The sequence below is a fragment of the Danio rerio genome, chromosome 5 (genome assembly GCF_052040795.2).
Source record: "Danio rerio strain M-AB ecotype USA chromosome 5, GRCz13ab, whole genome shotgun sequence".
Taxonomy (NCBI): Eukaryota; Metazoa; Chordata; class Actinopteri; order Cypriniformes; family Danionidae; genus Danio; species Danio rerio.
Genome location: NC_141025.1, coordinates 1,691,560 through 1,718,197, shown reverse-complemented (window position 1 = coordinate 1,718,197; position 26,638 = coordinate 1,691,560). Strand labels below are relative to the sequence as shown.

Sequence of the window (26,638 nt, the reverse complement as noted above, 5' to 3'; positions counted from 1 at the left end):
TAACACACACACACACACAATCATATAAGCAATCACACTAACATAAATAAACACACACACACACACATCTATACACACAATCCCACTTACAAACACATACAATCACACACATCCTTTGCACAATCATGCTTACACGCATGCACACACACACACACACACACACACACACACAATCATATAAGCAATCACACTAACATAAATAAACACACGCACACAACAAAGACATGCACAAACACACACTCATACACAGTCACACTTACAAACACACATGCACACATACAAAATCACACACATACACAAACATGCTTTCTCTCTCACACACACACACACACACACAATGAAACTTACATAAACACACACACACACACAATGAAACTTACATAAACACAATAACACAAACATAGATACGCACACATACACAATCACTCACACACATACACAATCATGCTTGCACACACATGCATTCACTTTCTCTCTCTCACACACACACTCATTTTCTCTCTCTCTCTTTCTCTCTCACACACACACACTCGCTGCCCTTAAAAACTGATCGGAGTCTCTGCATGAGTGTAAGTGTGTGAAGCTCATCCAGCAACAGCCTCATTCAGCAGTAAATTAATTAAATGATAAACTGCAAAAATGTCTTTCTTACTTCTTATGAACACACACACTCTGTTATTCATCAGGAGAGAGCGTTCAGTGTTTGTGGTGGCACACTTGAACAGAGACGCATTAATCAAATCAGTAGGGCCAGACTGAATCTGGGGACATTTTTTGCTATTTTTGCAGAGAATTTTGTAAAAAATCTCTATATTTTCGCGGAATTATTTTAAGAATAAATGAAAACTTAATATATGAAATAAAAAATAATAGCGTTTTAACTTTTATATTTACAATGCAAATCCAGTTAGATTCATTTATTTGGTAAACAAATCAAGTCTCTCTATAATATCTCTTCTAAAAGCCAGAAAGTATGACTTTACACACTGTATTGTAGATAAATCAAATGAACACTTTAATATTAGTAAATTATTCATTCATTCATTCTCTTGTCGGCTTAGTCCCTTTATTAATCCGGGGTCGGCACAGCGGAATGAACCGCCAACTTATCCAGCACATTTTTACACAGCGGATGCCCTTCCAGCTGCAACCCATCTCTGGGAAAATTAGTAAATAATATTAATGAAATTCATAAAAAAATTGAGTAAATATAAATTTACACACATTTACACGAGTACATAAATAGACTCCATGAAAGGCTAAAGCGGATCTGGTCCGACTCATCAGTCAACGACATACTTGAACACATTCAGTAGGTCTACATTTGCCCATTTGTTTAGTTAATTCAGTTTATTTTAATTCCTGCAGCCATATATTGGAAATTGGCCCATTTATATTGATTGAGAAATGTTTGGACATTCTGAAGCAGTATTAGGACTAGGCATGGGACGATAACCGTTTAAAGGTTTTAAAACCGCCAAAATTAAGGAATGAGTACGATTTTGTATTTACATTATTTATTTATTTATTTTTAGGACAGCAGTATCTCCAGCAGGAAAGATCTCCAAAGATACTGTTTTAAATCTGTAAAGAAATCTGTGACATGTTTACTGCTCCAAAACTATTGAAATGTTTCCCTAATTAAAATTAATTGTGTTCAAAATGGGTAAAGGTTTTAGTTTTTTACCCAGGCATTTAAAAAAGATTATGGGTGTTTTCACACCTGCCTTATTTAGTTGGATTGAATCACACTGGAGTTCGTTTCCCCTTTTGGTGCGGTTGGTTTGGGCAGGTGTGAATGCAGCAATCGTACTCGAGTGCGCACCAAAAGCGGACCAAATAAGCGTACCGAGACCTGCTTGAAGAGGTGGTCTCGGTACGCTTTCAAACCAACCCTGGAGCAGTTCGTTTGTGGTGAGAATATGATCCGTACTAAAAGAGGTCCAACAGCTAGAAGTACTGCACCTTTTGGACTAATCCAGCTACCGTAGGCCGATGCGCTGTGAATTATGGGATATGGAGGAAAAATATTTGTTGACAGCGCTTTACCAACAGAGAGAAAGAGAGAGGGGGGAAAACCTTAGCTGATAGATCGTTGGTAATATTTCCGCAAGATGAGCATGTCGCAGTTTAGCTAAATTAATTCACGGCTCCTCCTGAAGTGACGAGTGATGCATTAAACACTGTTTTCCAGCCGCGTTTCATTCTCGAAATGTATAGTTTGTCTTAAGCAGGGATACAATCAGCCAGCGCAGTCGTCCCTCCAGAGTAAAAGGTTTTGTTTACTTGCGGGAGTTGATTGGCATTTTCCCGCACGTGAATTCTGACCAATCAATAAGCAGTTTAGGAAATATGTTCAACAACATCTGGCCAATGAGAGATGTGGATTTTGTCAGATGACTGCATTTTGGTTCGTTTCATCTGGTTCGGACCAAAGCCAGCAGTGTGGTGTGAAAACTACCCAAAGACGGCAGAAAATGCAACAATGCATCATTTATTACCCTTGGTGCGGACCAAATGAAGTGAACAGCAGATGTGAAAGCACTCTATATTTTAGAGCAGTAATCACAATACCGTGATACTATATTTTTATCCAAGGTTATCATATAGTCAGAATCTTATACCGCCCCATGCCTAATTAGAGCAAATGCTTTACTGCTTGGCCGCTTGACAAATAAATAAATAAAATTTGTTTCGCTGCAAAATGAGCCTATTTCAAACTCGTCATGTGTTTCTGTGTTCTGAAAAGCTCCTCGTTGGTGTCCGTGTTCATCATTACGTTTAATAAAACTCAAATAAAACTAAACATATTCATTTATCTTCTGTTTTGATTTGATTTATATTCAGTGGGGAAGCAAGAGAAACAAATAACAGAGTAGCAGTGAAAATAAAGCTACTGATATGTTTACCTGTGGTATTTTGCATAATAATGTGAAAATAATAGATTTTGTTGCAGGAGCGGGACGGAAACTTCTCTACCTTGAATTAATATTGTTTAACTTCCTCCACTGGCAGATTATTTAGCTTGTTTTCAAGAAAAACTCTCTCAATTTTAACTCATTATTTCTGTAAATAAGACTATGGCTGCGTCCGAAACTGCATACTTCCATACTATATAGTACGCTAAAATCAGTATGTGAGCCGAGTAGTATGTCTGAATTCATAGAATTGGAAAGTCAGTATGCGAGAAGTCCCTGGATGACTTTCTACTTCCGGCGAGATTCTGGAGTGTGCATCCCATGCACGCTCCGCTATCCCATAATGCCCCGCGAGAGAATTCATGAATGGAAGTGAAGCGACGCAACTGACGCAGGTAGGTCACATGACCATGACAAAACGGCGGATGTAGTACGTCCAAATTGCATTCATACTTTTCACATTCATACTGTATAGAACGTACTCTTCTAACGGCCGAGTAGTACATTCAAATGCAGTACCTACTGAGTAGTAGGCGGTTTCAGACGCAGCCTATATTTTGTGTTTATTTCGAAAATGCTTCCTGATTTAACAATTTTTAGATATTCGGACTGGAAACAAGACAAACTCCGAGTAGAAAAGCATTTTTGTGCAGCTGAACCTGGATCATTCAAGCACCATCTGATCTAAGATCAGTTCTGTCTATGAAAGCTTGTATATGAAGTGTGAGAACAAACCTGGCCCTGGATCAGTTGATAAGGGTGTGAAGATAAAGAATAAGAAACACAGATGAAGAACAGACAAATGCACACTGGACACACATTAGATGGCAACACTCAACACATGAAGAGTCAGGTATACACAGAGCATTTGTCATTGTGATGAACATTAAATTGCTGTAAATGAACGTCCTTCACCTGATTCCCAGCTGCTTTCTTCTTGATCTGACTGCTTCTCTGTTGAGCACTGAAGACGACAGAAATCAGAGTACACATGTTTACTATACACACAGTGGCTGAATAAAAGCTTCAAATGTGTAAAATGCCATTTAGTTTAGGTCAATATTGAGAAATAATATCAGATTATTAATAATTAGTATGTTAGATTATTAATCATTTATTCATAATAGTATTTTTTATATCATATTTTATGCTATTATGTAGATTAACATTGGTATTTATTATTAAAATAGTATAATAATATATTTGTGCTTATTATACAGGGTGGGCCATTTATATGGAGACACCTTAATAAAATGGGAATGGTTGGTGATATTAACGTCCTGTTTGTTAGTATATGTGAGGGGGCAAACTTTTCAAGATGGGCAGTGACCATGGTGGCCATTTTGAAGTCGGCCATCTTGGATCCAACTTTTGTTTTTTTCAATAGGAAGAGGGTCATGTGACACGTCAAACTTATTGGGAATTTCACAAGAAAAACAATGGTGTGCTTGGTTTTAGCGTAACTTTATTCTTTCATGAGTTATTTACAAGTTTCTGACCACTTATAAAATGCGTTCAATGTGCTGTCCCATTGTGTTGGATTGTCAATGCAAGCCTCTTCTCCCACTCTGCACACACTGATAGCAACACCGCAGGAGAAATGCCTGCACAGGCTTCCAGTATCTGTAGTTTCAGGTGCTGCACATCTTGTATCTTCACACCATAAACAATTGCCTTCAGATGACCCCAAATATAAAAGTCTAAGGGGGTCAGATCGGGAGACCTTGGGGGCTATTCAACTGGCCCACGACAACCAATCCACTTTTCAGGAAACTGTTCATCTAGGAATGCTTGGACCTGACACCCATAATGTGGTGGTGCACCATCTTGCTGGAGAAACTCAGAAAACGGGTCAGCTTCAGTGCGTAAAGAGGGAAACACATCATCATGGAGCAGTTTCAAATATCCAGTGGCCTTGAGGTTTCCATTGATGAAGAATGGCTCCACTATCTTTGTTGTCTATGGTGTGAAGATACAAGATGTGCAGCACCTGAAACTACAGATACTGGAAGCCTGTGCTAGAGTTTCTCCTGCGGTGTTGCTATCACTGTGTGAAGAGTCGGAGAAGAGGGTTGCATTGACAATCCAACACAATAGGCAGCACACTGAACACATTTTATAAGTGCTCAGAAACTTGTAAATAACTCATGAAAGAATAAAGTTACGTTGAAACCAAGCACACCATTGTTTTTCTTGTGAAATGCCCAATAATTTTGACGTGTCACATGACCCTCTTCCTATTGAAAAAAACAAAAGTTGGATTCAAGATGGCCGACTTTAAAATGGCCACCATGGTCACCACCCATCTTGAAAAGATTGCCCCCTCACATTTACTAATGTGCCACAAACAGGACGTTAATATCACCAACCATTCCCATTTTATTATAGTGTCTCCATATAAATGGATATAATATATTACCATTAATATTGAGAAAAGAACTATAGTTTATTAATAACTATTAGATTACGTTATTAGCATTATATATGTATTATTATTCTACTTAATGTAGGCGAATGCTTGTGATAAAGTAATATGATACATATAATTAAAATCCATAGTTTACTGCTATTTGATTTTAATATTATGTTTATATTTGTACAATTAACTATTGTTATAATTTTGTGCTTATTATTTATTAAATATTATCAATGTAATTATATAAATAAGTAATTATATAAATAAACATTAAGTAAATAAATAGACAATTTGTAGATTACTATTATAATTATTCTTCATTTGAATCTGTTTTGATGTTTTGTTTAATAAGGCTTAATAATAATAATTCGCCACGTTACGGTCGAGGAAACGAAACTCACTTGGCAAATCCGATGAAGTCCTCATGGTTGGTGTTCATGTACGCCAGCTCGATATCAATCAACAGCAGCACCTGATGAACATAAACAGCAAACAATCACACCTGTTCCTCTCAGCAGCTGTTATGTATTACACTGGTTAATATTGGAGGCAGGACGCACCTGATTTTTAGTGCGGCTCTCGCGGTCGCGGATGTGCTGTGTGACGATCCGCTCCATCTCTTCTCTCAGCATAGGATACTGGGCCAGCTGTTACACAATCACATGCGTTTGTGTTGCGGATACGACACACACACACACACACACACACAGAGTCTGCAACAGGACACTTACTAGGGATGCACGATAAATCACCCTATAATACATTGAAATGTAAACATCGAGCAGAAATGGAAAATTTTGCTTCTAAGAAATGTTGTTTATATAATTTCACAAAACTTAAAATACTTCAGGCCGGGTATGTTTCGTATGACGAATTAACTCTACATTTTTGCGAATCTGAATTTTTTTTTACTTAGTTACAATCTGTTGTACATTTCTGATCACAATTTCACTATGGGGGTGCTAACTATATTTTAACGAATCTGAAATACATTATTATGGTACGTTTTGTTGTACATTTCAAATGACAAATTCACTAGAGGGCGCTGTCAATTTTTTTTATTTGGAACACATCACTTAGATTATGTTTTTGATGTACATTTCAGATGTCAAATCCACTAGAAGGCGCTGTCTACATTTTCGCAAAACATAAAACAAATTACTTAATGTTTGTTATGTTGCATTTCAGATGACAAATCCACTAGAGGGTGCTGTTTACATTTTTGTGAGTCTGAAACTTATTACTTAGGGTACATTTTATTGTTAGTACAAATCCACTATAGTGTGCTTAAGCTTGTTTTATTGTGTTTCCGATAACAAATCCACTAGAGGAAAATGTTTACATTTTTGCTAATTTGAAAATGGTTACTTAGGGTATGTTTTGTTGTTCATTTTAAATGACAAATCCATAAGTGGGCGCTGTCTGCATTTTTGCAAATCTAAAATACGTTACTTAGACTACATTTTGTTGTGTTTCAGACGACAAATCCACTAGTGGGCGCTGTCCACATTTTTGTTAATTTGAAATACGTTATTTCGATTGTTTTGATGTGCATTTCAGATGGCAAATCCACTAGAGGGCGCTGTCTACATTTTTGCTCGGCTGAAATTTGTTACTTAGGGTGTGTTTTGTTATACGTTTCAGATGACAAATCCACAAGAGGGCGCTGTCTATAATTTGGGGTACTTTTTGTACACTTGATGAAATACATTATTTAGATTGTTTTATGTACATTTTACATGATAAATCACTAGAGGGCGCTGTCTACATTTTTGCAAATGTAAAATATTTTACCTAGGTTAGATTTAGTTGTTCATTTCAGATGACAAATCCACTAGAGTATGCTGTCAAAGTTTTTGCAAATCTGATATGCGTTACTTAGGGTTAATTTTGTTGTTCGTTTCAGATGACAAATCCACTAGTGGGCGCTGTCTACATTTTTGTTAATTTGAAATACGTTATTAAGATTGTTTTGATGTGCATTTCAGATGACAAATCCACTAGAGGGCGCTGTCTACATTTTTAATCTGAAATACGTTACTTAGACTACATTTTGTTGTGTTTCAGACGACAAATCCACTAGTGGGCGCTGTCTACATTTTTGTTTATTTGAAATACGTTATTTAGATTGTTTTGATGTGCATTTCAGATGACAAATCCACTAGAGGGCGCTGTCTACATTTTTGCTCGGCTGAAATTTGTTACTTAGGGTGTGTTTTGTTATACTTTTCAGATGACAAATCCACTAGAGGGCGCTGTCTATAAGTTGGGGTACTTTTTGGACACTTGATGAAATACATTATTTATATTTTTTTATGTACATTTTACATGATAAATCACTAGAGGGCGCTGTCTACATTTTTGCTAAACAAAATACGCAACTTAAGCTATGTTTTGTTGTGTTTCAGATGACAAATCCACTAGAGTGCGTTGTCTAGATTTTTGCAAATGTAAAATATTTGACCTAGGTTAGATTTAGTTGTTCATTTCAGATGACAAATACACTAGAGTATGCTGTGAAAGTTTTTGCAAATCTGATATGCGTAACTTAGGGTTAATTTTGACGTGTGTTTCAGATGACAAATCCACTAGTGGGCGCTGTCTACATTTTTGTTCATTTGAAATACGTTATTAAGAATGTTTTAATGTGCATTTCAGATGACAAATCTACTAGAGGGCGCTGTCTACATTTTTGTTCATTTGAAATACGTTATTAAGAATGTTTTAATGTGCATTTCAGATGACAAATCCACTAGTGGGCGCTGTCTACATTTTTGTTCATTTGAAATACGTTATTAAGATTGTTTTGATGTGCATTTCAGATGACAAATCTACTAGAGGGCGCTGTCTACATTTTTGTTCGGCTGAAATTTGTTACTTAGAGTGTTTTGTTATACGTTTCAGACGACAAATCCACAAGAGGGCGCTGTCTATAATTTGGGGTACTTTTTGTACACTTGATAAAATACATTATTTAGATTTTTTATGTACATTTTACATGATAAATCACTAGAGGGCGCTGTCTACATTTTTGCTAAACAAAATACGCAACTTTTTAAGTTTTTGCAAATCTGATATGCGTTACTTAGGGTTCATTTTGTTGTGTGTTTCAGATGACAAATCCACTAGATGGCGCTGTCTACATTTTTAATCAGAAATTCGTTATTTAGGGTGATTTGTGTTGTGTGTTTCAAATGACAAATACACTAGAGGGCGCTCTCTAATTTTCTAGAACTGTAATAGCAAAGAATTTGCATTATTGTAAAATGTAAAAATAGATTTTTTTAATTGGAAACCTGTTGCAAAGTCTGTGAAATCACACATTATTTTACTGCATTCACACCAACACACATTATATGGTGTATGTATGCACATGACAGGTAAACGAGCTGACATTAAAGAAACTCAATCACTGTATGTCACATGACTAAATTTCAATGCATCACTAGTATCACAAAGTAGTGACCCTTCTGGATTTGTAATCTTCCATAATTTAAAGCAAAACTCAAGGAAAGATTTGGAATCATTTAAAGATGACTATAAATAACCAGCAAATGTTCAGTTTTTGTTTAACTGTCCCTTTTAGAATGGCTTGTGTCATTAAATACAGAATTCTGCCGCATAAATCGTGATCCATATGTCTGATGCATTGGAACTTGCAGATATTGTCAAACAAATCTAACCACACACACACAATCGCATTAACACCAATACACCAGCAGAGTATTTGGCTTGCACAGGGATGCAGTGATCATGATCAGTAGAATGAGTGTCTCTGGAGGAACTACAGGCAAACAGGCAAACAGACGTGCTGAGATGAAGAGAATAGAGAGAACAGCGAGAGCGAGAGGAGAAGAGGTGAGACCAGAAGACCTTGTGTGGATTCAGAACTCTCAGAAAAACACACACACACACACAATATGTTTAAGGGTGCAGTATGTTGGCTTGACATCTAGTGGTTGAACTAGGTATTGCAGTCCAAATTCAAAACACTGGAGAAGGTTTTTTCCAATGCGGGTTGCCAGATTGACCACACAAACAGAAGTGAGCATGTTTGATGATCAAGTCTTACACTTTAAGCTGCTCAGATAATGTTTATCTTTGTAATATTTATATTATTTGCTAATTAAACATCATCTAATGTGTATTTTCTTAACTCTGAACCTGCCATGTGTCATTTTGAAGGCTGCTTCTGTCCTCCAGAGCCTTCAGGTCTGAAATTAAATACGCTGTTTTTCATTAGGGCAACCTGGGGTGCTGGAATATGATTGGTTAAAGTGGCAGTAGGCGGAGTTACAGAGATCAAAGCAGAGACTGACATTCCAAAACGGAACCCACATTCTCAAAGCAGAATGTCTGCGTCAGAAAACACATACTTCCCTACTATATAGTAGATTAAAAACAGTATGAGATCTGAGCAGTATGTCCAAATTCATAGTATTGTAAAAACAGAAACAGTGAGAAGTACTCGGATGACCTACTACTTATGAAATGCGTACCCGATGGACACTATGCTATCCCAAAATGCAGCAATTCTCAACCACGTTCCCAGAGGACCACCAGCACTGCATGTTTTGGATGTCTCCTTTGTCTGTCACACCCATCACAGGTCCTTCAGTCTCTGCTAATGAGCTGATGATCTGACTTTAGCATTGTTTTTCAGATAAACAAGAATGTTCACTAGTGTGTTTCTGAAATATCTGCAATGAGACTTCTATGCTTTAGAAGAGCCAAAACTGTACATACAGCACCTTTAATATCCTCTATTAAACCAACGACATAAAATCATTACTGACGGAGAGATGGTTTCTGTCTGATATCATTATGGAAACGTGCTGAAAGAATTTATTTGTGGTTTCAAACACTCATGCTGTTCATTTTTTCTGTCCAGTACCAAAGGAAGACTTCAGAAAAATCTTCATGCAACTCTTTTTTTTATATTACAACAACAAACGTCAAGCTCCAAAAGGACACAAGACAAACTGATCTATGGTGTTTACGGTGTTCTGAAATAGTCACACAAATTATTCACATTCATAAGCACGTGATTCTTAATTCCCAACCTGTTTTTAAGGAGATTCCTATTTTAACATTCAAAATCCTTAACAAACCCTAGACACTAATTTAAAAACCAGATGTTAGGTTTTTATAGTTGCAGATATCAGTATTAACAAACAACAATGGCCAGATTTTAGATGCACAATAAAGTTAGTTTGTTGACTTGCAAACATTATTCAATGTTTTCTAGGCTGAAATAAAATTGACCATTTTTAAAAACTTTTTTAGAGCAACCAATATATTTTCTTTTATTTATTTGACATTTTAGAAATATTACAGACATATACAGTAGGGCTGCAACAATGAATCTATTTAATCGATTGAAATCGATTGCACTTTCTAAAGATTTTAGTTCTGTTTTTGATTAAAGGGTTGGAAATGAATGCTTTTCCTTCTTTTGTTTTTATCTGATTAGTCGACATAAATAATCGACAGATTAATTGATTACTAAAATAATCTTTAGTTGTAGCCCTAATATACAATAACATTAACAACAATAGAGATAGGAAAAAACATATAGAATAAAATATACAAACTGTATAAGTGCACACTTTTGCTGTTTACACCAGACGCGGATGAAGCTTCAAGTGTGAATGATTTACATGTTAAGTCAATGCAAAGACGTGAATAGACATCCTGCGGCGCGAAAGATGCAGCGATTGTTGAGCGATTTGCACGAATCAAAAAAAAAAAATCTCAACTTAGCGCTGCATTAACCAATCAGGAGCTTGCTGTTGTAGGGCCATGATTATGACGTAGTGTCTGTTGTTGGTGTCTCGAGGGGAAATCCTCACATGACAACAGTTGATCAAACTGGGCTCGGCTCAGTCTGAAGCACGGCTGAAAGCCTCCATCCTCCAGGTACAGTTTCTGGAGGAGTTGATGAAAATACAGGGCTGGGTGCACCTCTGAAAGGATCTAAACACGGCGCCGAAAGAATCGACGCTATTTTCAGCCTTCCTAAAGCACATAAGCTCAGCTATTCTCTCAATAAAATCCATGTTAGTCATTTATCAACGAAGCTAGAGTCAGATAGAAACCCTGCCCATGACACAAATCCACATCTATTGTAGGGTAAACTTGACGAGCACATGAAGCAAATTTAATTGCACAAATGAAGCGAGAAAAACCTTAAAATGTTCACTATTTACATGTAAATAGTGTGATTTATTTGTGCGTTCCGCATCTGGTGTGAATGCAGCATTATAGGTCCATGAACATAGAATATGGGTATTGTCATTTAATAATTGCGATAGGGTGCAAAAGCTCACTCTTAAGACCCGTGCACACGACACATTTTTTGCTCGCGTTTTCCGTGGACGTTTAACGCCTCGTGACTAAATAAAGTGCGTCAATGTGATCGTGCACACCAACATGCAAAACACCAGGCGCAAAAGCGTCATTTAAAAACAAAACGCCTCATGCTTGTTTTTTTTTTTGTTGTTGTTTTGACGCGCCGCGTGTCACCATGTAGCTAGTGATGTCACTGTGAGGGGTAGGTTTAGGGGTGGGGTTAGAGATCACCAAACTTGTTCCTGGAGGGCTGATGTCCTGTAGATTTTAGCTCCAACCCTTATCAAACACACCTGAACCAGCTAATCAAGGTCTTACAAGGTATACTGGAAACACTCAGGCAGGTGTGTTGAGGCAAGTTTGAGCTAAACCCTGCAGGGCACCGGACCTTCAGGAACGAGATTGGTGACGCCTGATCTAGGGAGTCGAATTGAGATCGCAATCTTTTTCGATGAATTGTGCAGCTCTGCTATAATGGTTATTTAGATGTTCAAATTACCTGTCAATAATCTCCTTGCTCATCAAACTGGTATCCATATTTGTATTTGTACATACATATTTATATTTTGGTATACATATTTGTCTTTATTCAAACTAGAATGACCCCTCATAAATCAGTTTTGCGAATATAAAAACAATACTTAGGGTGTGTTTAGGTGTGCGTTTCAGATTGCAAATCCACTAGAGGGTGCTGTGCACATTTTTCAAATCTCTAATAGCAAAATAACTTTTTTTTTAGATATATATGTTTAATAGATATAATTACTATATTGTTTTACTAATGAATTATTAAAATCTGAATGTGCGCTAGTTAACATTAGTTAAGATATAACAGGGTTTTTCAAAGTCTAAGACAGTGGGCCTCCCTTTTGACACAACTTATCCATTGGCGCCCCCTTCTGCTAAACACGCACACACACACACACACACACACACACATACATATATATATATACAGTATATATAAAGACAGACAGATGTCAGACTGTTAACTCACTTTTATCATCATTTGCATGAAAGTGCAATTATTTACAGAGTAATAACAAGTATTTTAATATAACGTTTTTAAAACTAGGATGACGGTTTAATATGAATAGAACAGATCCAAGAACTGTCCATCCCAGTCAAAACAGTCGAAGTTTAGTGGGTCACATGCTGTCATTAGCCAAAATATCTTGACAAACCACACATAAAGGTCGTGGTTCATCAGCTGGTCCTGTCCACGTAAATCCTAAACTCAAATACTGATCATCATATCGTCGTCTTTTGGGTTTAAGCCCTGAACTTGAAGGCTTTGAATCGGGGGGGTCTCAGAAACCGATCCATTGTATTAGCAGGCATATACCTGTATTGGCGGGCTTGCCAAACAGAAGCGAATTCACAGCTATGGCCTTCTGGGTAAAAAAGGTTTTCTTATTTTTGACGTATTATTTTTTTTAGCTTTGTTTAATTAAAACGTTTAATTATAATAAAAAATACATATAATTATTAAACTTAATAATTATATTTTTATTATATCATATTTTTCCCGCGCCTCCCCTGACATGCTCTGGCGGCCCCCAGGGGAGGCCCGCCTCACACTTTGAAAACCCCTGAGATATAACAATAAATTACTTTATTTTCATCATCTAACATTGTTTGTTCCTGTTAGTAAAAAACAATAGTGTGACCGCTATCTAATATTTATTGATGATTTTATGGGTTTTTGTATCCGTTTTGGAGCTTGAAGATTCTTCATGAAATCTTCTTTTGTGCTTAAAGGGAAAAGAAACAACATCAGAGTTTGGATGGTTCTTTAAGACGCAATGTTGAAATCCACAGAAGGCAGAAGAGTTCTGAGAGCAGTGATGATGAAAGAGAAGAGAGAGAAAGAGGGATGTTCTGGTATGACTGTTAGTCTGCTGGTGTAGAAAGATCTTCCAGCCTGAAGCATCAGTTACTCCACCAATGTCAAACAGAAGAGACGAGCCACAATGATGTTATTCTCACGCCAGAACTACAACACACACATCCGACAGAACCAAAGAAACACACTGAGTAAAAACGCACAGAAGGGGCCAAACGGGAGCATGCATTGTTAAAACCAAAGCAAACTGGGAAATTTGGTTAAAATAGCTACGTCTATACTGTTGCTTGAAAAGGACACAAATACGAGATAAAGTGAATTGACACAGACAAAATAAATCAGGATGAAAACTGAATGGTAAGGATAGACCGATAGTTGCTGGACTGATATGTGAATCCTACTCTGTGCACAAAAAACATATTAATATATAAGCAGTTCTACATTTACATGAGCAAAGTTTAATGTTGAGTGTATGTGTATCAGTATATGTGGCTCATTTTCATATTAGCTTTAATAATGAAACATTAATAAATCAATGCCACACTGCCATCAAAATAATGTCATATAAGGGAAAAAAGCATATTATGCCATTAAATATAGCTAAATCTTTTTTTTTTTCGTCTGATTTCAGGTCGATTCTTATCTCTACATGTTTTGAGATGTTTATATTTTACACTAAGTGTGCACATTTGTGTTATAATTAACTAAACCTGATTCTTTCCTGTAAAGTTCAGACTTAATTTAGTTTAATAGTCTGAATGGGCAAAACATGCTTAGCCACACCCCTCCATCCATTACTTTTGCTGTTAGTGAAAGATAAGAGATAGAGCTAAAAAATAAAACCCCACCCCTACTTGATATTCCATTTCATATGTAAATATGGTATCATAACAAAAAAACCCTATTCAATATAAATTTTTTTTTTGGAAATACTTCATCATACTAAAATAAAATCCCACCCCCTATTCAATATTCCGTTTCAGTAAGAAGTACTTTATTATACTAAAATGGAAACCCTGCCCCCTACTCAATATTCCTTTTCAGTTGGAAATACGTCAACATACTGAAATAAAACTTCGCCCCAACTCAATATTCTGTTTCAGTTGGAAATCATACTGAAATAAAGCCCCGCCTCCTCCTTAATAATTTGTTTCAGTTTCCAATCATACTGAAATAAAACCCCGCCCCTACTCGATATTCTGTTTCCATAGGAAGTACGTCATTATACTAAAATAAAACCCAGCCCCCTACTCAATATTCAGTTTCCGTAGAAAATACGTCGTCATACTAAAATAAAACCCCACCCCCTACTCAATATTCAGTTTCAGCTGGAAATACATCATCATACTGAAATAAAACCCCACCCCCTACTCAATATTCAGTTTCAGTTGGGAATACATCATACTGAAATAAAACCCCACCCCCTACTTAATATTCAGTGTCAGTTGGAAATACATCATACTGAAATAAAACCCCACCCCCTACTCAATATTTAGTTTCAGTTGGGAATACATCATACTGAAATAAAACCCCACCCCCTACTCAATATTCAGTTTCAGCTGGAAATACATCATCATACTGAAATAAAACCCCACCCCCTACTCAATATTCAGTTTCAGCTGGAAATACATCATTATACTGAAATAAAACCCCACCCCCTACTCAATATTCAGTTTCAGCTGGAAATACATCATCATACTGAAATAAAACCCCACCCCCTACTCAATATTCAGTTTCAGTTGGGAATACATCATACTGAAATAAAACCCCACCCCCTACTTAATATTCAGTGTCAGTTGGGAATACATCATACTGAAATAAAACCCCACCCCCTACTTAATATTCAGTGTCAGTTGGAAATACATCATACTGAAATGAAACCCCACCCCCTACTTAATATTCAGTGTCAGTTGGGAATACATCATACTGAAATAAAACCCCACCCCCTACTTAATATTCAGTGTCAGTTGGGAATACATCATACTGAAATAAAACCCCACCCCCTACTTAATATTCAGTGTCAGTTGGGAATACATCATACTGAAATAAAACCCCACCCCCTACTCAATATTCAGTGTCAGTTGGAAATACATCATACTGAAATGAAACCCCACCCCCTACTCAATATTCAGTTTCAGTTGGAAATACGTCATTATACTGGAATAAAACCCCGCCCCCTACTCAATATTCAGTTTCAGTTGGAAATACATCATCATACTGAAATGAAACCCCACCCCCTACTCAATATTCAGTGTCAGTTGGAAATACGTCATTATACTGGAATAAAACCCCGCCCCCTACTCAATATTCAGTTTCAGTTAAAAGGACAACTTCCTGAGTACACAGACTTTTAGGTACTTGTTTAAAATCCTATTTTAGTCTCATTTACTAAAAGGACTTTATTTAAAAATATATATTAAATTATTAGCACCAACTTTAACGTACAACATCTACATTCAGCAGTCAGGGCGAATGTCCAGTGTTGTCCAGCCATCGGTCTATCCGTACATTAAAGATAGACGTAGACGGACGGAGCTTTGGTTCCGCTTTACCTTCTCACTACATTTGCGAATGGTGGAGGTGAGTTCGCTCACAACCATATCTATACATTTCAGGCACGGCCCGTTTAGCTTTTGGATCTGCTTTTTCACTATAGCCTCAAAGGCCAGGTCAGGGGTAAACAGGCCCGTCCTGTAGAGGAATCATGGAGGAAGAGAAGAAGAAGAGGAGGATCCGTACAGGCGGAAGAATGACAGATAGACAGGGGTAGTAGGGCAGACAGACAGACAGACAGCACAGAGGAAAGAGAAGGCAAGTGAGACATTTGGTTTCTCCTCAAGCCATTCAACAGCGGCTTCGAGATGAAGACTCTACAGTAAAGAGACGTCAACCCGTCACCCGAGACAGAAGCTTCCAGAAATCAGCTGCGCAAACCCAAGGCAGTCGGAGAGCGTCCTGAAGTGTCTCTGGACCTACATATAAAACACTATAGTCATTTATAGCAATAAATGCTGGTGTTTATGAACCATACTAATGCTGTATATAGTACATTACTGACAACTCTGTGAATGAATGCTCCAGCATACTGTAGTGTTAGCTGTGGTGAACTGAGAAACTGTTAGCAACACTGTAGTAAACACTTAGTTCTAGAAAACTACTATTTGTTTATACCATTTGTTTATATTACTCTAGATGTTGTGTTACCATAGCAACTGTAGAATCACCACAGCAGAATAATCACAACAGTTGTCGTGTTACCATAGCAACTGTAGAATCACCACAACAAATAAACCACTATAGATGTTGTGTTACCATAGCTACTGTAGAATCACCACTACAGAATAACCCCTATCTTTGTTGTGTTACCATAGCAACTGTAGAATCACTACAGATTAACCACTATGGATCTTGTGTTACCATAGCAACTGTAGAATCGCCACAACAGATTAACCCCTATCTTTGTTGTGTTACCATAGCAACTGTAGAATCACTACAGATTAACCACTATGGATGTTGTGTTACCATAGCAACTGTAGAATCGCCACTACAGATTAATTACAATAGATGTTGTGTTACCATAGCAACTGTATAATTGCCACTACAGATTAATTACAATAGATGTTGTGTTACCATAGCAACTGTAGAATCACCACAGCAGAATAATCACAACAGTTGTCGTGTTACCATAGCAACTGTAGAATCACCACAACAAATAAACCACTATAGATGCTGTTACCATAGCTACTGTAGAATCGCCACTACAGATTAACCCCTATCTTTGTTGTGTTACCATAGCAACTGTAGAATCACTACAGATTAACCACTATGGATCTTGTGTTACCATAGCAACTGTAGAATCGCCACTACAGATTAACCCCTATCTTTGTTGTGTTACCATAGCAACTGTAGAATCACTACAGATTAACCACTATGGATGTTGTGTTACCATAGCAACTGTAGAATCGCCACTACAGATTAATTACAATAGATGTTGTTACCATAGCAACTGTATAATTGCCACTACAGATTAATTACAATAGATGTTGTGTTACCATAGCAACTGTAGAATCACCACAGCAGAATAATCACAACAGTTGTCGTGTTACCATAGCAACTGTAGAATCACCACAACAAATAAACCACTATAGATGCTGTTACCATAGCTACTGTAGAATCGCCACTACAGATTAACCCCTATCTTTGTTGTGTTACCATAGCAACTGTAGAATCACTACAGATTAACCACTATGGATGTTGTGCTACCATAGCAACTGTAGAATCGCCACTACAGATTAACCCCTATCTTTGTTGTGTTACCATAGCAACTGTAGAATCACTACAGATTAACCACTATGGATGTTGTGTTACCATAGCAACTGTAGAATCGCCACTACAGATTAATTACAATAGATGTTGTGTTACCATAGCAACTGTATAATTGCCACTACAGATTAATTACAATAGATGTTGTGTTACCATAGCAACTGTATAAAATTGCCACTACAATATGACCCCTATGGATGTTGTGTTGCCATAGCAACTGTAGAATCGCCCCTACAGATTAACCCCTATCTATGTTGTGTTACCATAGCAACTGTAGAATCACCACTACATATTAACCCCTATGGATGTTATTACCATAGCAACTGTAGAATCGCCCCTACAGATTAACCCCTATCTATGTTGTGTTACCATAGCAACTGTAGAATCACAACAGAATAATTTAATGGATGTTGTTACTAAAGCAACTGTAAAATCGCCACTACAGATTAACCCCTATGGATGTTGTGTTACCATAGCAACTATAGAATCACAACAACAGATGAATTACAATAAAAGTTGTTACCATAGCAACTGTAGAATTGGCACTACAGATGAACCCCTATGGATGTTGTGTTACCGTAGCAACTGTAGAATCACCACTACCGATTAATTACTGTGGATGTTTTGTTACCATAGCAACTGCAAAATAACCTCAACAGATGATTTCAACTGCTTTACTATAGTATGGTTCATAAACACCATAGTATTTACTGTAAATGATGACAGTATATTGTGATGTGGGGATAAAGTGTATTATTGATCAGATCTCACAGTCAGACAGTGACAGGAGCACAGACTGCCGTCAGCTGCATCTCAGCCTTCCTCAAAACTTCAGTCTCCAGAAAACAGAGAGTGTGTTCACTGAGCTATGCTGGATAGGCATATATTACACAAGGGATATATATATATATAATAAATACATATATATATATATATATATACATACGATCTGAAATATTTTCTAGTTATTACCTCATTTTTGTAGTAACTTACCCAACACTGATGGGTGGTTAGGGGTCTGTGATATTGAGATCTATATTTAGATCAGTGAAACTCAGTGTCCACAACATCTCTCTGTACACAAAGCTAATGCTGCCATTCCACCCACAATCCCTCTGTCAAAGCGGCAGGCAAACACACACACACACACACACACACACATCCACAGCGCCGAATACCCACAAACCCCTGCGGGGGGGGAGAGGCTGGTGGGTCACAGCAGTATTTTGGGGCCACACGGTGACCCTTCTTTTACCTTCTTGGTACACTGCCTAACCGTATTGACTAGCTCAGAAATGACCATGTCCACGCATTTCTGGCACGGCTCTTTAATCTTCCCGATCTGCCGTTTCACAATGGTCTCAAAGGCCATGTCCGGCGTGAAGAGGCCCGTTCTGCCCGCCAAAGAGAACGGACAGAACCACAGACGAGGAGGAGAGAAAGAAAAAGGGGAGAAATCGGGTGCAAAGAAAAGTGTTAATCCAAAAATGAAATCCCTCCCAGCCCATGAGAACTGACTGAAGAACTCTAATGAAGGCCTGCGTGTTGGGTTAACTTATTTATTCAGATCAACTCATTATATTAAATATTTATGCTGGTAAAACTTTAGTTTAGGTCACAAACTAATTACATTTAGTAATGTTCAACCTCGTTAGTTTAAATTCAGCACATATCAATGGTTTACCTTAAATAAATGTAGTAAATCCAGTGCATTCTTTTTCAGTGAGTGGTTTAACTCATTCACCAGAGTGTTTAACATTCAGTTCAATTATTTACACTAGGTCACAACTCATGCTATTAAATACTGGCTTATTATTAAAATATTAACTAGCAGTTATAAAGCATGATCTTCTTCTGCATCTCTAATCTTATACCCAAAACCCACTGCCTCACTATCTATTAATGAACAGCTAATTAGTAGTTTATTAAGCGAGTAGTGCAGTCAATGCTTTGATAATACAGTGAATTTCAAACTAAAGTGTTACTAATCTACATTATTTATTTGCTGAACATTTAAACATCTCATAAATAAGTTGGCAACACTTTAGTTTGGGTCACAAGTCACTCCAACCTTAAACTAAGTTGGGTTTAGGTTTTGGGTAGGATTAGGGATGCAGGATAAGATCTTTATAGCTTAATTGTTATGCTTCATAGCTACTAATAAACAGTTAATGTCTTAATAACAGCCGGGTAATCAGGCAGTAGTTAACAGCATAAATTGTGAGCTAAAATAAGGTGTTAGCTTTACATTTATACTACAGGTTTAAACTCATTTATCAGAAGGTTTCATTGGTTAATGTATTTAACTCATTTTCTTAGTGAATATAGGTCATATGTTTTGGTTAATTCTAACTAAAATATAAAAAAATACAAATAAAATACTAATTTATTCACAATATTTTTAAAATGTATTAGAAAATGACTTTAACTGGATTTTGCCTAATATAATACAAATTTGTTTAAATTATTTATTTAAATTTAAATGCTTGATTCTGATTGGCATTTTATTTTTTCCAGAAAGACACACAGCTCCAGTAGTCCAGTTTAACAGTAACTGTTGAAATTATTGAAATATGTACTGATTTCACCATTAACTATGTCACATTCAGTACAATTGAAGTATTGACTATCTACAAAAAAACTAAAAAAATAAAACTACTAAAACATTTTTTTGCATGAGGTTTAACAATTACATTCAATTTGTAATTATTTGAAAGAAAAATATAACCCAAATTTATTTAAAATATTTTTAAATGTATTATAAACAATTGTATTTATTGTATTTTGCATAACATGATATACTATATATTTATATTATATATACTCTATAATATAATATAATATTAATGTAATGTTATATATTTATATATATATATATATATATATATATATATATATATATATATATATATATATATATAACATTACATTTATTATTATTATTATATTATTTATTTATTATATTTATAATTTTGTCCAATTTTATTTTTTATTTATTTTAACAGTAACTATATTTCATAATTAATGAGATTCAAATTTATTTAGATTATACTATATATATATATATATATATATATATATATATATATATATATATATATATATATATATATATATATACACACACACACACACACACACACACACACACACACACACATATATAACATTACATTATTTATATATATATATATATATATATATATATATATATATATATATATATATATATAATATTATACCGTTTTTATTTATATATATATTATATTTTTTATTTTATATTACATTTATTTTAATGAAATAAATTTAATTGAATCATTTAATCATCTTTTTTTTTAAATTAATTTACTATTTGACAGCTTATGTTAATTGTTCATGATAATAAAAGACTTAAGGATGTAAAGAACCCCTTATGTTAGCTATTGACAATATAATGTCTGTCTTAGTGCTGGGAAAGGATTAAGTGGAATTAATCACATCCAAAATAAAAGTTTGTTTTGACATAATATATGTGTGTGTTACTGTTTATATTTATGCTGTATATGTATGTAGTACACACACGCACACGCACACACACCCATACATACATAAAACTTTTTTGCATAGATATTTAAGTGTAAATATAATTTCTATCATATATATATATATGATTATAAAATATGTTTAAGGAATTAAATGCAGCATCCTTCATTTATTCTCTTAGGTAAGGTGAGATCTCCACTTAAGTATCAAACTTAGACGGAAAATGTGCTCAATGCATTATAAAGCTTGAAGCAGTTTTGGATTGTCTCTAGAACAAACCACTGTTATACAATGACTTGCCTAATTACCCTAACTTTACCCTAATTACCCTAGTGAAGCCTTTACATGTCACTTTAAGCTGTATAGAAGTGTCTTGAAGAATATCTAGTCTAATATTATTTACTGTCATCATGACAAAGAGAAAAGAAATCAGTTATTAGAGATGAGTTATTAACACTATTATGATTAGAAATGTGTTGGAGAAATCTGCTCTCCGTTAAACAGAAATTGGGGAATAAAATATACAGCAGGATGGCTGATAATTCTGACTTGAACAGTACATAACACACACACATACATTATGTCAAAACAAACTTTTATTTTGGATGTGATTAATCGTGATTGATATTTTCCCAGCACTAATTTGTTTGCAAGACAAAACAAAAAGCACTAGAAACAGGGTTTACTGGAGAGGCACAGACACAGACGGCGGTTCAGACTTGCTAGCACACACAGATCTGATCAGAAACTGCTGATGATTACGCAAACACACACACACACACACACACACACACACCGATGCGTCTGTGATCAGATGTGTGATGTACAGCACTGCTTAAAGGAGTTAGAAATATATTCATGTTTTATTTTTTTCAAAGAAGTCTCCTGCTCACCAAGCCTGCATGCATTTATCTGAAGTAAAATATGCTGTATGGCCAAATAAACGGTCTGTCGTTTCATATTATGCTCTATTTTTGCACTAATTATGCATTGCATTAATTACATTAATACTTATTAATAAATTATAGGAGTGCAATATTACACACCAGTACAGAGAATGCAAACAGAAACAGACACAATGTTTACATATGCACTCACTGTCCACTTTATTAGGTACACCTTACTAGTACCGGGTTGGATCCCTTTTGCCTTCAGATCTGCCTTAATCCTTAGTGTCAGAGATTCAACAAGCTGCTGGAAATATTCCTCAGAGATTTTGCTCCATATTGTCATGATAGCATCACACAGTTGCTGCAGATTTGTCGGCTGCACATCCATGATGCCAATCTCCCGTTCCACCACATTCCAAAGCTTCTCTATTGGATTGAGCTCTGGTGACTGTGGAGGCCATTTGAGTACAGTGAACTCATCGTCATGTTCAAGAAACCAGTCTGAGATGATTGAGCTTTATGACATGGCCATTACACCACCACCAGCAGCCTGAACCGCTGATACAAGGCAGGATGATCCATGCTTTCATGTTGTTGAGGCCAAATTCTGCCCCGAGCATCTGAATGTGTGAGCAGAAATGGAGACTCATCAGAGCAGCAACGTTTCTCCAATCTTCTATTGTCCAGTTTTGGTGAGTCTGTGTGAATTGTAGCCTCAGTTTCCTGTTCTTAGCTGACAGGAGCGGCACCCGGTGTGCTCTTCTGCTGCTGTAGCCCATCCGCCTCAAGGTTGGCCGTGTTGTGTGTTCAGAGATGCTCTTCTGCAGAGCTCGGTTGTATCGAGTGCTTATTTGAGTTACTGTTGCCTTTCTATCAGCTGGAACCAGTCTGGCCATTCTCCTCTGACCTCTGGCCTCATCAACAAGGCATTTGCGCCCACAGAACTGCCGCTCACTGGATATTTCCTCTTTGTCGGAGCATTCTCTGTAAAGCCTAGAGATGGTTGTGCGTGAAAATCCCAGTAGATCAGCAGTTTCTGAAATACTCAGAGCAGCCCGTCTGGCAGCAACAACCATGCCACGATCAAAGTCTCTTAAATCCCCTTTCTTCCCCATTCTGATGCTCGCTTTGAACTGCAGCAGATCCTCTTGACCATGTCTACATGCCTAAATGCAGTGAGCTGCTGCCATGTGATTGGCTGATTGGAAATTTGCATTAACGAGCAGTTGGACAGGTGTACCTAATAAAGTGACCAGTGAATATATATATATATATGTGTGTGTGTATATATATATATATATATATATATATATATATATATATATATATATATATGCTGATTAAATAAATATGTACATTTTATACACATTTTCAGCTTTATATGATGAACAGAAAGTTCAGAAGAGCAGCATTTATCTGAAATATGAAATAGTTTATCATCACATTTCAACACATTTATCTATTTCAAGCATCCGTGCTGTATAGAAATATCATTTAAGATTATTTAGTCACCAAAAAACTCAAAGATTTTTAGAAAACAGATATTTTAAATAATAAATATTTCAGATTTTACTGTGTAGCTTTACTCTGGATCTAAAACAGCAGGCCTGGAGAGCAGAAGAGACGTCTTTAAACTGCATTAAAAATGGTAACGGGTCTAACACTTTTGATCAGTGGTGTAAAACTGAAAGTTTAACTGAAAACGAAGGAAAAGGACGGAGATCAGGACAGAAATAAAGGCCAGACGTGCCTGATGCCGTGGATGTTCTTGATGGCGTAGCTGATCTCTTTACGCAGCTCCTTCTCATCAAACTCCATCTGAAGACACAAAACACACAAATAAACCACAACATCTGCAACGTCCTCAACATTTCAGATCAGAAAATCAAATGAAATGAAGTCCACATTACATCAAAACTAATACCGATTTTGTGTTGATCAATTCATCTGTGCATGTCAATAAGACAAAAACAGTAGTTTGCTTGTGTAATCTTTCATTGGAATCTGCAAATGCACTCGCTGTTTGTTTTCAGTTCAATTCTCAGATTTGGTCTGTGTGAGGTATTGGGCGGGGCTAACATACGTAACCACGCCCATAACCACGCCCTTCCACCTGTCATTACTATGACATCAAACAGAAATGGTGAGGAGGAGGAGTCTGTTAGGCTGTAATAACTCTCCCCAAACCCTTTTTCCCATCTTACTGGGTGAAACTCCTACTTTACAACATCCAATCAGCTTGCAGTAGAAAAAACAAGCCACGCCCACTGTTTTCTCATTTAATATTCTGTTTCGCTAGAACTGAATCACGATACGACATGAAAATACAGCAGCTTCTGGTTTATGCAGACTTTAAATTATATTTCATTCAAGGCTGATAAAGGGGAGGAGCTACTGATAAAAGGGAGGAAAAAATTATGAAAAAAAAGGAGGAGCTGATAATAAAGAAATAAAAGGAGGAGCTGCTGATGAAGGGGAGGGGGTTATAAGTAAGAGGGGCTACTGATAAAGGGGAGGGGCTGATGATAAAGAGGAGGGAAAAATGATGAAGAAGGGGAGGGGCTGATGATAAAGAGGAGGGGCTGCTGGTGAAGGGGCAGGGGGTTATAAGTAAGAGGGGCTACTGATAAAGGGGAGGGCCTGATGATAAAGAGGAGGGAACAATGATGAAGAAGGGGAGGGCCTGATGATAAAGGGGAGGAGCTACTGATAAAAGGGAGGAAAAATTATGAAAAAAAGGAGGAGCTGATAATAAAGAAATAAAAGGAGGAGCTACTGATGAAGGGGAGGGGTTATAAGTAAGAGGGGCTACTGATAAAGGGGAGGGAAAAATTATGAAGAAGGGGAGGGGCTGATGATAAAGAGGAGGGGCTGCTGGTGAAGGGGAGGGGGTTATGATAAAGAATAGGAGCTACTGATGATAAAGAGGAGGAAATGATGATGAAGAAGGGGGTGAAGCTGGTGATAAAAAGGAGGGGCTGGTGATGAAGGAGAGGGGCTTAAAAGTAAAAGAGGCTATTGATAAAGGGGAGGGGCTGATGTTAGAGGAGGAAATGATGATGAAGAAGGGGAGGGGCTAAGGATAAAGAAGAAAAAATTATTATGAAGAAGGGGAGGAACTGATAATAAAGAGGAGAGGCTGCTGGTGAAGGGGAGGGGCTTATAATAAAGAATAGGAGCTACTGATGATAAAGAGGAGGAAAAGATGATGAAGAAGGGGGTGAAGCTGGTGATAAAGAGGAGGGGCTGGTGATGAAGGAGAGGGGCTTAAAAGTAAAAGGGGCTATTGGTAAAGGGGAGGAAATTATTATGAAGAAGGAGAGGAACTGATAATAAAGAGGAGGGGCTGCTGGTGAAGGGGAGGGGCTTATAATAAAGAATAGGAGCTACTGATGAAGGGGAGCGGCTGATGAAAGAGAGGAAAGATTATGGAAAAGGGGAGGAGCTACTGGTGAAGGGGAGGGGTTTATAATAAAGAATTGGGGGCTATTGATGAAGGGGACGGGCTGATGAGCCAAGGGAGGAGTTACTGATAAAAGGGAGGAGCTGTTGATAGAGGGGAGGAGCTGCTTGTAGAGTTGTTAAACATAAGCTTGGAAACCATTTATCCAGAGAGTAACAAAATAAATCAGACGAAGGACACTAAAATCACAATCACAATCAAATCATACAGGATTCAGTGCAGAGTGTATATAATGTGTCAGTCAAAGCTTCATTTTGGAAGGGTGATTTCTGTGTGTGTTTGTGAGTGTGTGTGTGTCCTCCAGGCCACAGAAAGGTGAAATGTTTTACTCATAAGTGCTGGTCTGAGATCTGCAGGCAATCCTGCGGCGTGACTCATACAGACACAGAGAGAGAGAGACAGTCTGAAAACTACTCAAATTCAACATGTATTCATAGTGACTCGCCGAAGAACTGCAGCAGACTAACATTTACAATAATTAAGACTAGTTAATGTCTTTAAAAGATGTTTCCACATTAAAAAATATAGTTATAGTGAGCTATAGTTATGTTTTGAAGGGTTAGTTCACCCAAATATGATAATCCTGTTATTAATTACTCTTCATGATGTCATTGTGCTGCTCTCTTGCTGCCAGACAATCACCTAATAATACATAACGGATGGTGTAATCCAGTGTGTTGGCACTCGTGCTCTCTCACCTTCACCAGCTCGAAGGGGAATCGCTCATGGAAGATGCGGTTGATTCGAGCTCCTCCAGAAAGCTCATAGGTGTCTATCTGATCTCCTGAACCCTCGATACGCTTCTCAAAGTCCACTGAGAACTGCTGCACCATCCTGAACACAATAAACATAAACGGCATCTAATATCTGGCACAATGTCTTGATACTTGAATGATATTTTAATAATGA

At 36.9% G+C, this 26,638-nt stretch overlaps 1 protein-coding gene and 1 long non-coding RNA gene across 22 annotated transcripts in view; one reads left to right on the top strand and one right to left on the bottom strand.

Moving 5' to 3' along the window:
- dnm1a (dynamin 1a) overlaps positions 1 to 26,638 on the bottom strand; it is a 582,590-nt gene that overhangs the window by 514,690 nt on the left and 41,262 nt on the right. For 7 of the 21 annotated variants that reach the window (XM_088650984.1, XM_087251007.1, XM_087251010.1 and 4 more), the window contains exons 8-13: positions 26,428 to 26,563; positions 24,017 to 24,084; positions 19,110 to 19,248; positions 5,895 to 5,981; positions 5,736 to 5,806; positions 3,825 to 3,882 (exon numbers count right to left, since the gene is read on the bottom strand). In XM_088650984.1, coding sequence (XP_088507110.1) covers positions 3,825 to 3,882; positions 5,736 to 5,806; positions 5,895 to 5,981; positions 19,110 to 19,248; positions 24,017 to 24,084; positions 26,428 to 26,563 — 559 coding nt within the window. 21 annotated transcript variants of the gene reach the window in all.
- LOC147843764 (uncharacterized) lies at positions 6,214 to 10,476 on the top strand. The gene is made up of 3 exons (XR_015490921.2): positions 6,214 to 7,255; positions 7,339 to 7,973; positions 8,424 to 10,476. It is a non-coding gene; the product is annotated as an uncharacterized LOC147843764 (long non-coding RNA).